The sequence below is a fragment of the Dunckerocampus dactyliophorus genome, chromosome 1 (genome assembly GCF_027744805.1).
Source record: "Dunckerocampus dactyliophorus isolate RoL2022-P2 chromosome 1, RoL_Ddac_1.1, whole genome shotgun sequence".
In the NCBI taxonomy this organism is placed as follows: Eukaryota; Metazoa; Chordata; class Actinopteri; order Syngnathiformes; family Syngnathidae; genus Dunckerocampus; species Dunckerocampus dactyliophorus.
The window spans coordinates 45193429-45208535 of NC_072819.1; the positions used below are offsets into that span (position 1 = coordinate 45193429).

Here is a 15107-nt window from a genome sequence, read left to right on the forward strand (position 1 = left end):
GGTGACTAGGATTCTACACAGTCACGATAAACAAATAAGCAGTGATTTACGATGCGTGTGTAAATGTACAACGCAAATGAAAAGCGTAATCCCAGCTGTTCGGTGAACGTGAGCTCCTACACGCAGGAGGGGTGTGCAGGTCAAGCCAAACATCGACAACATCGATACCAAAGGGCGTATCAGACGAGGATCGATACTAGCGTGATGAAGTCGACATTTGCCAAATCAGTAGAATGAAAGCCTGTAGCTTTGCTTTTAAATATTTTAGAATAGAATACAATGTTATTGTCACTTATAGAAGAACAATGACAATCAACACATTTGCATGATTTGCTTTATTTTGCTCGAACAATTGTGTGTAACAACAGGAACTTTTTGTCATTTTGTTTATGTAGTTGCATTGTCCTTTGTTGTATTTACAGTACGTTGAATTGTTAAAATGTTCATAAATAAGTTGATTAAAAAATCTTTCTAAAATCGTTTGGAATTATAACCATGATAAAAGCAACATCGCAAAATCATTCAATGATCTCGAAAATTTTGAAGCAAAAAGTTTCATTATCAGTATTTCAGTATGTATATCAGTAGTGGATCAGCATTACCGGACCTGTATTTACTTGGTATCAGATCAATACTGTACTAAAATGTGAAGTAGTCCACCACTAATGGGTGGATACCGCCCACACGTCCTGTAGAAATTACAGTATACCGAATGCAGTGCATTATAAACAATTTTGTACATAACTACATTTCAAATGCAGTATTTAATGGTATCTAATGAAGTGGTGTCGATACGTTTCCCTCCGAGGGCTGCATACAGAAAATCTTCACATTAATTACATCACATGATATCAAAAGTAAAATTTCATTGAATGTTATCCTTCTAACTACATGGTTCTGTCTTTGTCGGCTGTATCCACCATTTTCTTGTGTCGTGGTCCTATGATCTTTAATATGTATCTAGATTGTAGATATGTTTGACAACAGGCACTCTTGCTTCTTCTGGACCTCCATTGAGCTTGATATATTCCTCAAGTCTCTGGCTTTCTTGGCGATGTCAGTGTTGCGTTTTGTCAGATGCTCATTCATGTAGACGTTTGTGCCTCTTTGCTTATTTCTCTGTTTCAGCAGTGCACTTCTGAATTCCCTGTTGGTGATCTTCACAATGATGACGGGTTTCTCCGACACGCTAGATGGCGATATTATGTTTACCTGGAAGAATTACTAGCTTCCGGGTAACTTTACGACTAGTAGCTTTGCGACAGTTGTACAAAGCGGAAGTGTCAGGCGCTGTTGTTTGTCAAGAATTATTTCTTTGTCACGTAAATCAAACATAAAACAAATGACCTTTTATGTAACGTAATCGGTGAGTGTCGTACTAGCTTTGTGATGAAGATGACAGCAAGCACAATAACGACAGCTTTTCTTCACACTCCTACTACGTAGCTTAGCAAATGTAGCCTGAACAGAATGTTAGTTTTGTTCACATGCTAGCAGCCGTTGACTTTATTACTGGATAAACGTGTCACTTTCAAGTATTCGGACTCCATTTCAACAAACAATGTGGCTACAGCAACGACTGAAGGGGCTACCTGGCTTGTTATCTAGCAGTTGGGCTAGGCGACTTCTCATCGGACTGCTCGTCTTCTTCATTTTCTACTGGTACCTTGGAGCGGAGCGCAGTTGGAGGTTCTTTCGTGGCTCGGGCATGCCCGGCGGGGCGGTTGGACTGTGTCTTCAGGCGGAAATCCACAGGTGGAAGTATCTTGTGGAACGTGGAGAGGGTTTATACAGCACATCTCAGGAACAACTTGACACACCCTTTGTATCAGGTAACGGCCATATTCTTATTGACACTGACTCTAACAAACTCTGGGTCGCGTCATCTTCACAGCCCGGTTCAGCTCCGGTCCATCAGACAGAATTTTCCCCATTAGTTGGTGTTCACCCCCAGGGGAAGCAGACGGAAGCACGGGCTACCATGATGTGGTTCCGGAAAGGATCTGTGTTGTCAGTCCGCTGTGTCTCACCTGCGGCGGCGCAGTCAGCCCGGGGCTGTGTCACCATCAGAGAGGAGTTTATCGCCCACAGGAGTCGACACAACGTCTATCTTCAGAGAATCCACATTAACAACCCTTCTGACAAGACAGCTACCTTTGAGATCGCCTCCAAACCCATGGACTTCGGCAGCAAGTTCTCCACCAGCTTAGACAAAGTGGAGGACAAAGACATAGTCTTCTCTTCGGGGAGAGTGCCTTTAGAGAAGAACCGGATGGTGCTGGTGGTTGTGGTCACCAAGAAGCTCAACAGCAGAATCCAGGTTTTTCCCAACACTGAGTACACAGACAATATTGTGTCTGTGGTGAGGACTTCAGAGCCTATCGAGCCCTCAAAGCTGGAGGAGACCTTTGTGAGCCTCCGCGATGGAGCCAAAAAAGAGCTGGGAGAGCTGCTGAAGGCTACTGTGGATGATCTGGTCATAGATCACCAACAAGCCTGGATGGACCTCTTCATTTCAGGTGAGCGTTGTTGCAATAACTGCAGTTCATCATGTTATCGACTACATGCAGACTCACCCGTTATAATAACGCAACGATGCGAGTTAATAATGAAGGCAGTGTCGTGAACGAAATTTGCAGACAGACACCGCCTTCGTGTTTTAAAATGATAATTGGTGAAGAAATGACATGAAAATAACGACAGCCACATTCATTGTGAATTATGCCGTGTAATGCCTGTAAAAATGGATTTGCGGTTGGGTGATAATATTTCTATACCGGTATAAATTCTTCCAATAATAAGAGAATGACTTATACTGGAAGAAATGATCATTTCAAATGGGGAAAAAAGCAGAGGTGATGGCGTGTTTTTCCTGCAACTGCGCTGTGTTGACGCATTGGCGCCTCACGTGCACCACAACAAAAGAGAAAATGAGCATGGCTGAAGGTGGAGGAGAAGCAGAGACTACAGACGAAGAAAGTGTTGCCAAACGGGGAGGGAGGTACCTCTAACACGGCTGGGCGATATGACCTCAAATTAATATCAGGATAAATTGGGCAGTTTTACCTCGATAATGATAAATGCAGGATAAATCCCCGACCACTATATATCTTTGCCATCTGAAAATAATTGCAGGAAATGCAAATTAAATGCTTTTTGTTGATTTATTGACCAACTGGCACATGTTACTTTCAATGAAGTATAATGCACGTAATGGGACGCACCCATTTTGGCGATAAAGCCTTCTGAAAAAACCTCCAAAAAGCGCCCAAAACGCTCCATTCACATAATGTGCTTTGGGTGGTTACGCCAGTTTTCAGACTGACTTTGCATTTCGTGTTCTTTTGCTCAACATCATCTTTGTGGAAAATAAATCACCCCAGGACTGCGGTCCACAAATGTGAATGCATGGTACCTACCATGGCATACTACATCCTGTACACACGTGTACTAAGATACACATACAGCTACATAACATGACTGGCATCACGTGTCATGCAGTTACATTACTAATTACCACACTGCACAAGAAGAACGGCCTTGATGTCAACCCAACCTACCACGACCATGTCAGGTAATATATTCCAATAATAATAAAACCATTTATAATACAGTGACTTTCTCATTTTGCTAACAATTCTATTCAATTCCAGACTCCATTGTCATGTTATTTGCCGATATGTGTGTGCCGTGTTGGCTTTAGACACTGCATAGATAACCATCATCAAAATGACCATTTACACAATGAAAAGAGAATTTCACATGTCCTTGTAGCCATGTGACCTTCTATTAGTGACATCAAATGAAGCAGGGAATCCTTGAAGAGCAAACCAATCATGGTTTCCTATAGAGACGCTTTTATAATGTTTTTATTATCTTGCTCTTTGTCACTTGTCAGTTTTGCATAATTGGTCATGATGTACATGTTTTTTGTTTTTTTAAAGGCTTTAAAAGCCAAATATTTCAAGTCATGTGTTTGTATCATTGGGAGCGGCGTTACGATGCATACAAAACAAAGTGTTTTTAAAGCGCATGATTGGGAAAGCAGTATATTACGTCACAGAGCAGTCAGCACGCCCGTATCCAACTGATAACATAGCTCGTTAGCTACGTCGGCGAGGGCAGCTTGTACTTCAGAGATGTCACGGCGCGTCAACACGAGTCACGGCGCGTCAACACGAGTTGCCGATGTGAGCCAAGAAAAGTAGTAGTAGACTTGTAGATTTCTATAGAGATGCGCCAAAATGTTCCTCTAATTTGATTCACTTTGTGTGGACTTATTTCAGGAGCAAAATGCGAATGAAAGGGTCGAAAAACGTAGTCGCACGTGTGCGCCCTTTTTATGTTTTCTACTCGCACAGTCTATTTGTAGGCGCGTAAGCGAGTGAAGTGCTGGCGCTGTACAGCCGCTTCATTTGAACCATCACCCGTTCCCTCGTCTGTTTCTCGTCTTGTGGATGGGTGGAGTCACGTGACCACACACACACTGTACCTCGCCTTAAAGGGGAATGAACATAGCATACCAGCACACACAGTCAAAACAGACAAAAAATACTTTTATTTTTTTATTAAATCACCAAATTTATCAACATGGGAAAAATGATGTCGGTTATCGTAGTAAATTTCGGTATTGGTACATTTACAGTTTATTGCCCTGGCCTACTCTGTAATGTGGAAGTGGTTTGGTTTCTACACACGACTAATTTGTTGTACCATCTCAAGCGCCAACACAGAGTAGAGACGAGTGTGTCACGAAGCGAGCATGTCTACACTTATAAAAAACAAAACGCTTTCGCTCAGGGCCTTCCTGACGACAAGAAGAGTAAACGATGGTGTGAACCGACTGATGCAGTGTCATATCATTGAAACAAAGACATGAATGATGCCTTTACACTCAGTCGAAAAGTACAAAGAACAACATTTAGCTGTATTGCTGTTTTGCAACTTACAGTTGCTACTAAACTGTATACTTGAATTCTGAATACTTTGCACCGGTCTTGTTTGGTAAATACACTTGCTGTATTGCACGGTTTGTTGCCAATAAATAAATAAACGTGCTTTACAATTTGAGACAAGTCTACCTTGGCACGCCGTTGAGCCTCATTTGCATTTTCAGGATGCAATTAATCAAGAAACAATCTTAGAATTGAAATGACAAAACTTAAATAATTGGACAGAATATTTAACGGCGGAGTAATTGATTATAAATGTTAGCTAAAATTTTGGCTGTGCAGTTATTGGTGGTTTCATAATGGTGACGGTTGGATCATGGTACAGAAAGTCTGCATCCTGGAACGGATTGTGTTGGACTTGCAAGGTTCCGCTGAACAAGGCTGCTGCTTGACCTAATTAGCGTCTTTGTCCAGGTGTGGAAATGAGGAAGATCACCGACTCGCACACGCCATCGAGCCGCACGGTAAATGCCACTCTCTACTACATCCTGGCGTCCTCAACGGCTCCCTTGTTGGAGCGGAGGCTAAGCAGTGAGGATCGCGCCCGTCTGGAATCCAGCCTCAACTATGCTGACCACTGCTTCAGCGGCCACGCCACCATGCACGCCGAGAACCTGTGGCCCGAGAGGGTGAGCAGCACTGCTCAGATCCTGCAACTGGTCACGCTTTGGACTCTGACTTTGCAGAAGAGAGGCTGCAAGGTGCTGGTGGCAGCCGGGGCGCACGGAGCCATGCAGGGCATGGTGCTCAGCTTTGGGGGACTTCAGTTCACTGAAAACCACCTCCAGTTCCAGGCTGATCCAGATGTGCTGCACAACAGCTATGCCCTGAGGGGGATCCATTACAACCAGGACCTCATCAGCCTGGCTGTTCTGTTGGATGTGGAGGGCAAGCCTTTCCTTCACGTGTCCGTCAAGCCGCAGGAGAAGCCCGTCAAGCTGTACGCCTGCGAGGCGGGTTGCCTCAACGAGCCTGTAGAGCTGACGTCAGAAGTGAAAGGTCACACATTCCCCGTTATGGTGACCCAGCCCATCACCCCGCTGCTCTACATCTCCACGGACCTGCGCCACCTGCAGGACCTGCGCCACACGTTGCACCTCAAGGCCATCCTGGCCCACGAGGAGCACATGGCCAACAGGTACCCGGGTCTGCCCTTCCTCTTCTGGTTCAGTGTAGCCTCGCTCATCACGCTCTTTCACCTTTTCCTCTTCAAGCTCATTTACAATGAGTACTGTGGTCCTGGCGCCAAGCCTCTCTTCAGGAGCAAGGTATGATGAAACTGAACTGCAGGATAAATCATTGAAAATCTTTTTTTTTTTTTTTTTTTAGTTGTGTGTGAGTGGTGGCAGCACAGATCGAGGCATTTCCCATCTTACAAGTGTGTTGCTGCAGAGCCCTTTGCTCCATTCTTCAGTTCCTCAGCTCAACCTACAATCAGATTGTTTTTGTTTGCTATCTGTTTAAATGCACTTTGTGTACTTCTCAAAATATCATATGGTGACAAATCGACAGTAGCAATGCTAACCTGGACGTTAACACCACCTCCTTAAAAAAGGACCGTTCCAGGATTTTAGCATTAACATTAAATTGTTTTCATTAAAATCAAGAAGGATCTTAAATGGGAGCACAAGTTATTGGTTGATAAGGTTCACTATACATTTATTTAATTCTGCAGTTTTGAGTTGGGAGATCCACAGTGTTTTCAAGTCGCCTCGCTGTGAGGTTCTATCAGATTTTGCGTGTAAGAGGCCTTGGAGTCATAGCAAACATAGCAGATGCACTTGAAGCATGCGACTTGTAAGTGAACTAAAGTGCCCGTTACAGTCAAGAAACGAGCAAACTAACCTGAACCACAACTGTCCATGAAGTTATTTAATGACGTCTTGGCCTTCTTAATCCACCTGGAGAACAGGATATTATATGTATTGCAGGCTAAATTCATTTCCAATTGGAGTCATGACCTAATATAATTTTCTTTTCCGTGGCACTATTGTTTCAGCAAGTTACATGATGCATTCTGACTAAGATTACTTTCACTTGGAAAATGAAAACCACGTGGGAACGCGCATGACTGCATAGTGAAAGTGTTATACATTTGTTGTCTATGTAAAATGGCTCCATGTTGAGGCGTCCTTACAGAACTTGTGTGTACCCGCTGGCCACTTTGCTACAACTCTCTGGATTGATTTCTTTCCTGTGTGTTGATGTTTTATAATGATTCACTCAATTAAATTAACAAGAAATCACCTGATTGGTCTTGTCTCTTGTTTGGCTTTCTCATCACTCTTTGCCATCAGATCAGATCTCCCCCTCTTGCTTATTCAGCGGGTCTCCAGCAGTCACGGCGGCTGATTGAAAATGTACTGTTCTAACACGTGTAGCATCCATCAAATCAAATGAACGTGTACACCAACTGGCCACAGCAGTATCACCACATTCATTAGCTGGTGACATCCACTCAGATTTTGCTAGCGTACCTCATGTTGTGGCTGGGCGGAGTACGTCGACATTTTTTTTTGAAACCTTACACAATGGAACCTTGGTTAGTGTCATTCATTCATGAAAGAAGGTCCGACTCTAAATGAAACGGAAGTTAACGGAATCAATTTTTCCAATGAATAATAGAAATCCAATTAATCCATTCCAGAAAGACAAAAATGAACACTAGATGTTTTTGTAAAGTGCAGAAAACCATTTGAAATGCATATGAATACATTTCAATGATGATGAAAGGGCTAAATGAACATTTAACGTTACTTTTGCTGTCGCCGAAGGCGTGATTCTTAACATGACTAAAAAGGGGGAGGCGGCGGTGGTTTTCGCTGCCACTTAGTGTCTCTGGGAACAGTCACGTCTTCAATGAAAGTAAAAGTAACAGTAAATGTTCATTTATCCCCTTCATCGTTTATGTGTATTTAGAATTTTATGCATGTAAAACTATAAAAATGTGTTTTGTGTTCACATTTTTGACAGTCAACAGTTGATGACAGATGGAGGACGCAACGTAGCTGACCTACAGTTCCCATTTTGTTTAGCTAGCTAATAGGATGCTAACAAGGAAGGACGTTTTGTGATTTAAAAAATGCATGCATAATGTCAAAATAGTTAATGCATTTTATGGCCTTGTTAACATCCTATTGGCTTGCTACTGCATGGACACAGGAAGTAGAGGTCAGCTCTGTCGCCGGTCTATGATGTCAACAGCAGTTGACTTAAACACATTTTTATAGTTTTGCATGCATAAAGCAATTTGAAATGCATATGATGAATAAAAGACAAAATGAACATTTAAGGTTTCCCTCAAGGTTTCTTGATCAAATGCTGGCACTTGCAACTTTCTTTGGCTCCATTTTGAGTTATTTTGCAGCCGTGATGAAAAGAAATGCAGAGACTTGAGAAACACTGCTGAATTCAAGAAATGACTCATGGCAAAACACAAAGGTGGTGCCCCGTGTTGATCTCGCTACCACATCGCTGTCTTTGTCAACAATCACGTCTTCAATTAGGGTGCAAGTGACGTTAAATGTTCATTTTTCCCTTTCATTCATTTATATGCATACATGCATTTTGAATTGTTGTCTGCAAGTCAATACGCCGGTGTAACTAAAACCTTAACCCTGGAAATCATTTTCTACTGTCCTTTACTGCCTTGAATAATCAGTATTTAATTTCAACTTCACACGCAAATCCAAAAATATTCTGTTTAATAAAATGCATAAAAAAAACACGCTCAAATTTAGATTTTTTTTTTTAACTGAAGAGTTAAACTCCCTTAATGCATTATGAACACTGACAGAAATGCCTGGACTCAAACCCCTACAACAAAACCGCAAAGCTTGAAAATATTTCCGCCACCGCTTGAAAACATGACCTGCAGCAATGTTATCACTAGCTAATAACAATAAGAGTAGTGTACAAGATATGGTGAAGGATTGAGGGTTTGTAGGTACACAAGCACATGAACACATGAACCTAAACAGACAAACACAAGTTGATACTCTTTAAAATGAAAACATAATTCAGTGTTTCAACATTTTGAGGGAGTCAGGCCTGGAGTACTCTTCTAAAAACTTGATACACTTTAGTAGTTGACAGCAAATGATGGATTAACCTTTCTACCGCTCTGAGAAAAAGACTTCTTGAAGGCAGTTACGTACGATGAATCATTTAAGTAAGGCTCGTGGGGATAAGCTGCAGTGTTTGAAGATGGACGTATGGATGACCTGAGCTAAAGAGTGTGTGGGATGAGCTATAAGTCTTTGAGCATGCTAATTTGGGCAGCAATCTTTAGCGCGGGGCCCAGTTTGATGTTCATAGCCCCCACGAGATGGTCCTCCTTCAGCAGCAGCAGAGCCTGACCGTCGATCTCTTGAGAACGAAAACCCTCAGCAATCTCCAGACAACCTGCAGGCATGGAGAACATGGAGTTTACAGCACAGCTGCGCACGCCGATGGTCCAAAGTGTCTTCATACACTTAAAATCACTTGGGCGTTGCGCACCTGGCAGAGAGCAGATAAATACGTAAACATCGTCCACGTTCCACTGGCCGGGGTTACTAGGTAGAAAGTCGAAAGGCGTTGTGCGCTCTTCAGAATCTTGCACTTGAGGCACCCGCTGGCTGGCCGAGACGGGGGATGGGGCTCGATTATAGCTGGTCAAGTCTGAACATTGGCTGGATTCTCCCTGTGCAGGGTGAGTCACGTGACCAGCAGACTTCTGCACACAGGCAGAGGTCTGGAAACACAGGCGTGTCATCGACACAGCTTCTTTAGTCACAAAATATGACTGATCTTTAACGTCAGTTAACGCAAAAGTGGAATTGAAGGCATGACATAAAAGACACTGTGGAAACATAAATCATCTGACTCAAGCCCCACCTTGTTTTTCGACTCCAAATTGTAGTTTTTGTGGTTTTCATTCAGTGTTCTTTGTTTCTTCGTGTCCTCCACGGTAGCTTTTGGGAAGAGACCCATTCTTTTTGTGCATCCTACATTGTATCTACGAGAAAAAAAGTGGAAACAAGCTTAGCTCAAACTCAAGTCTCTTAATGTGCTTTTTAGATTACAGCCTTCCCTCGATCACGGCTTTTCAAAAATATATTCATTATTAAATCATCATGAATAAGGCCTATTTTTAGTCAGATATGTATATTTAAGCACATTTTATGTTATGTTTCTTATGTTCTTATTCTTTCATTTGTTTTATTTCTTTTCTTGGGAGAATGAACAGAATAAGATTTTCATTGCATGGTATAACTGCTGTTTTACTATGCACATGACAATAAAACTCTCTTGTATCTTGTATCTCTTGTACGTTTTGCCTAAATTAAGCATTTTCAAGCTTAAAAAATGGCTAAATGAACTAAAATACCAATATAAGGCATTCAGAAGACACATTTAAAGACGCTGGGATGACGTGTCGTATTCTACACTAGTCACGAGGTGTAGTTATGTTACTGTGATGCTTGGTGAGACATACAAGCACCAGACCTGATCGCCGGAAAACAACAGGCCTTTATTGCAGGTTTGAATGATCTCAAAACATGCACAATAAAGCCTAACACATGCTATTGTTGCGTCCGTAACCCACGGCAACTAACAATCAGCTTATTATTATTATATATTTATTACAATTACAGCAACACACATGAGCCTTATTTATGTATTAGATTGCTTATTTTCTGTTATTATGTATACGATATTGGGTAATGTGTGTTTAAAGGTGAATATGAGTCAGGGATGCCCCGAGCTGTATTTTGAAGATTGGACAATATCGGCTTCCGCCACGAGATCGGGCCGATCCGGTTGTCGTATAACGTTCGTAAATCTGGGCCGCACTCCAACACGGTAGGTGCGACAACCCGTAGCTTCAGCGGTAGTTCCCCCTCAATGTGCCCGGACTGCTGTGTCATGGTGCGGGGAGCTCGCACGGAAGTGCTGCCCTAACTGCTGGTTGTTTATACTAGGGACCATCAATAAATTACGATTGCGTTGAAGAGTTTGTAAAAAAAAAAAAAAAGTCATATATTCTAAATCACACCACAAATTAATTAGTGTCAAATGAAAGTAAAAGTATTTTGCACGCCCATTTTTCCAATTTGAACTTTTATTGAATGGACTTTTATCGGATCTTTTATTGGATTAGGACCCTGACTTATAAAGAGGTTTGTTACAAAAGCCAAACAATATTGTTGGTCATGCTGTAAAGTAAATTCAGCAATACTTTGGCTGCATTATTTTTAATGATTTGAAGAGCTATTTTCATAACTATATTCAATTGTACGAATTCATGTTTATATCAAATGCTTATTATCTTTTTTTAAAAAGCACATCGGTACCGGATTTGATGGGAAAGACAATGAAAAAATTGGACCAGATGCCAAAAAATGTGGATCGAGACATCCCTAATATGAGTGTTGTTTCATGTCTAAAGCGCTCTAATGTTAAAAAACGTATTTAGAAGGTCATAAACAGGTTTTCTATGCTCTAGCTATGAAAATACTCCAATTACAAATAAAGGAATCCTACTTCGTGGAAATTCACTTTCATTCTACTTCACTCTTGAAATTCAAGATCGCAACTGGAAGTAATTAACCGCAATATGCGGGATACTACTGCATACCCACAAAGTGACAATAGCTAATGACATAGACAAGGTTTAATCCAGCATTATTAATCAGCACTAGTACTACAGTTAGGTAGTAACAGCACGATGGTGGACCCGATGGCTCTCTGGAGTTAGAAAAATAACTTTGTGGCAGCCATTTCCATGGGAGGAAGCATCTTAGTTCAACGTTTAAAGTTGGGATAATAACTGGTTTTAACACACAGTTGTGAGACAGGAGGGAAGGCGACTAAAAAAAGATTAATTGTCCTTACTATCCACACACATTCCTCCAAGTGGCACAGTCTGGAACAGTAAACTTGGGACGTGGCATGTGTTCCTACCGCAGGAAATGTAGGCGGGAGAGTCAACAGCTGAGTCCTGCCGTAATTCACACTTTTTTTTTTTTTAAATAGCACATTTTGTATGCTTCCTGTTGTTGCTCCACCCTACCACTACCATGCCATACCACCGTGTCTTATGTATGCTGGAATTGGTACAGATCTATTATTTTGGCACCTTTCTACAATGGAAAGGCAACCAAAAATATCTGAACCATAACACCATTTGGAGATGGGGCTCAAGACGTGTAGTCTGACGTCAGACAGAGTTCCGCATTGCATATTACCTTTTAGCACATACTGTTGAACAGAACCTCTTGGACCTTCTGAAGACATATGCAAAGTCCACCTTGCCACATAGCTCACAGGTCAGCGTGGGCTCTTGCTGAGACTTTAAATCTGAGAGCAGAAAAGACAATGAGACATATGCACAAAGCAAAGATGCACCGTTATTACTGTGTAGCCCGTTTTCTTGTCTCCATTAGCACAATTATTTGAATTCCAGTTAATGTCCCATTGTGCTCGTCTGTGCTCGTTTCAAAAAAGCCGCAAATGCGGATGCATCTGAAGGTGTGCTGGTAGGCACGAGAATGTCAATCATTTTAACAACTTGGGTTATGACTGAGACAAGAGTTCCAGGTGAGACGCACTGTGTTTACGCTGGATAACCAATCAATAAATCACTTTACCCTTTGGTGAGAGGCCGTTCATCCTTGAGTCGGACGTGTGTCTCCTGAGGCAATCTACTGAGAAGGAAGGACGTTCCACCTGCAGACAGGAAAAAGAAATAACTCTACTTGCAAATGGTACCATTCTTAATCATCCAATATTCATGTTTCACAAAAAAAAAAAAAAAAAAATTTTTTAAGTACATACACTCCAATTCAGCCAAGATTTTGTCGCTTTTTTAACATTTTGAACATTTTTTTTTGCTTGTGCTCTTCCTGATTTAGTTTTTTTTTGGCATGTTTGTCAAACTTAAATGTTTCAGATCATCAAACAAATTGAAATATTAGTCAATGACAACACAACTGAACACAAAATGCAGTTTTTAAATGAAACTTTTTCTTAAGGAGAATGGGCATGTGTGAAAAAGTGATTGCCCCCTAAAGCTAATAACTGGTTGGGCCACCCTCAGCAGCAACAACTGCAATCAAGCGTTTGTGATAACTTGCAATGAGTCTCTTACAGTGCTGTGGAGGAATTTTGGCCCACTCATCTTTGCAGAATTGTTGTCATTCAGCCACATCAGGGTTGAGTTTTAGCTTGGCGTGTGTTAAGACTGCAACAGTAGCCTCTTGTTTTTATTAGGGATTATTGTTGTGAGATAATTCAAACCTGCAATAAAAGCCTGTTGCTCCGGCAATCAAGTCTGTGTCTCACCGAACATAACAGTAACATTACTGACACCTAGTGACCAGCGGAGAGTACTACATATCGCATCTTTTGAATGCCTTATATTTGTATTTTAGTTTAGTTTAGTTACTATGCTTGAAAATGCTCAATTTAGCAAAAAATATGTACATTTTGCTGTTGCTTTTCCCTCACTAATAATAAGCCATATTCAACCACAAAACGGCATGATTTATTAATACAGTATATATTTGAAAAACAGTGATAGAGTGAAGCCACAAAATTCAAAAGCACAAGAGCACTTTTTGGAGTTCTGCTGAATACACATTAAACGCCACCACATTCAAAAACGGCACGTTCTCAGTAGTTACCAAAAGCACTTTTAAGATGTCTAAATTCCCGCATCACGGTCAGATTTTGGCCAACACACCTCCAGCACACTGCTGAGACTTATTTAAAACGTGTCACCTTTAATACTGACCATAGTGTATCAAAAATGGTGTGTTTGCGAGTTAGTGACTTGAGAGGCACGTGACGTGCAGCATACTCACCGGAAAAGGCTCAGCACCTTCCTGGATAACAAAGCCTTCTATTAAATGGGTCAGGATGTGGGACTTAACTAGGGATTGGATTGGCTTGCTCTGTCCTCTGTGTTGGCTACTGTTTGTGTTACCATTCCCAGGGGTCATGACTGGAGCACCAGCTGCCCCTCACCTACCAACACAGACATCATTGCAAAAGCTGTTAGTTAGTTAGACATATAAGGAGGAAACAGAACCTTTCATGATCTGAATGTACGCTGCAGTTGAACGCTCAATTCACGTGAATGCACTGGTGATACAGAATCTGCATCAACAGCTTTACGTGACTGTTTTCATTCAGATTTACATATGAAAAATGCCTTTCTTAATCTACCAGGAAGCAATGATTAGGTGAGTGTTTTGGGGTTGTTTTTTTGCTGTGAAACCCAGCATATTTTTAATTGCATGTACATGGTGTACTTTCTGCCACTATTCGAATATGTAAACATTTGTCTGTGTTGCAGTTCTTTCCAGATTCAGTTGTGTTTATTTAGAGTGGAACTAGCGGAAGACATCAGTCGTTAGTTGTCGTCACGAATAAACCTACTAGTACACAAATGTATGAAAGAAGTATATGAGCTAGCGTTCTGTCCCACCGGTGTTAATATGTTTACGAGGTTTGGCTAGTCGCATGTGCGGTCTCCTAAGAGCTCCACTGCATTAAAAGTCGACATTTCCATGGCTGTGTCACTTGAGAGGATGCAAGGACTCAGGAGTTGGCTTACTATTCCCGTCCGAACCCACCTTTGGACCACTTGGAAAAGAGGCGCTCTCCGGGCAAAACAATGGTGACTTCGAGCGAAGAAGACCCTTTGTTCAAGTGCTGAGACCGACGCTTCATTCACTCACCGTCCCCCCGCCGCCAAAACAGCCGCCAAAGCTAAAAGGCACATCACTTCATAGCTTCTAACTGTTCATAGCTCCAAGCGAACTAAAATACAACATGTACGCAACTCTTTAAACACTCCACAAGCACAACACTTCTTGTAGTTCAGGCAGTGTGCGATGGAGGTGGGCGGATCGATTCAAATATCGATATTATTGATATTAAAGCAGTATCGTTGTCGGATCGATACTAGCTCGTTGAGATCGATATTTTCCCGTTTTCTGACATGTTTATTTTCACAAATATGTGCTTGTTTTGTTGTGTTGTTCAACTATACTGACTAATTGTTTACACGTTTTTATTTTGTATAGTTATTTTGCACTATTGACTTTATTTGTCAAACTGTTATAAATACCAACGAGAATGCATTGGATTATTCTGTTATTGTTG

The 15107-nt window shown here is 41.6% G+C and overlaps 2 protein-coding genes across 2 annotated transcripts; one reads left to right on the top strand and one right to left on the bottom strand.

Annotated features, from left to right (window-relative positions):
- Positions 1 to 1243: 1243 nt before the first annotated feature.
- kiaa2013 (KIAA2013 ortholog) lies at positions 1244 to 15000 on the top strand. Its single transcript, XM_054792098.1, has 2 exons — positions 1244 to 2519; positions 5367 to 15000. Exons 1-2 carry the CDS (start codon positions 1562 to 1564, stop codon positions 6224 to 6226), a joined length of 1818 nt encoding a protein of 605 aa, XP_054648073.1. The 5' UTR covers positions 1244 to 1561; the 3' UTR covers positions 6227 to 15000.
- Positions 8939 to 14912, bottom strand: LOC129189918 (polyhomeotic-like protein 2). The gene is made up of 7 exons (XM_054792110.1): positions 14576 to 14912; positions 13802 to 13964; positions 12587 to 12665; positions 12185 to 12296; positions 9831 to 9951; positions 9453 to 9687; positions 8939 to 9356 (listed from the first exon to the last, which is right to left on the bottom strand). The coding sequence occupies exons 2-7, from the start codon at positions 13937 to 13939 to the stop codon at positions 9202 to 9204; spliced, it is 840 nt and encodes a 279-aa protein (XP_054648085.1). The 5' UTR covers positions 13940 to 13964; positions 14576 to 14912; the 3' UTR covers positions 8939 to 9201.
- Positions 15001 to 15107: the final 107 nt, after the last annotated feature.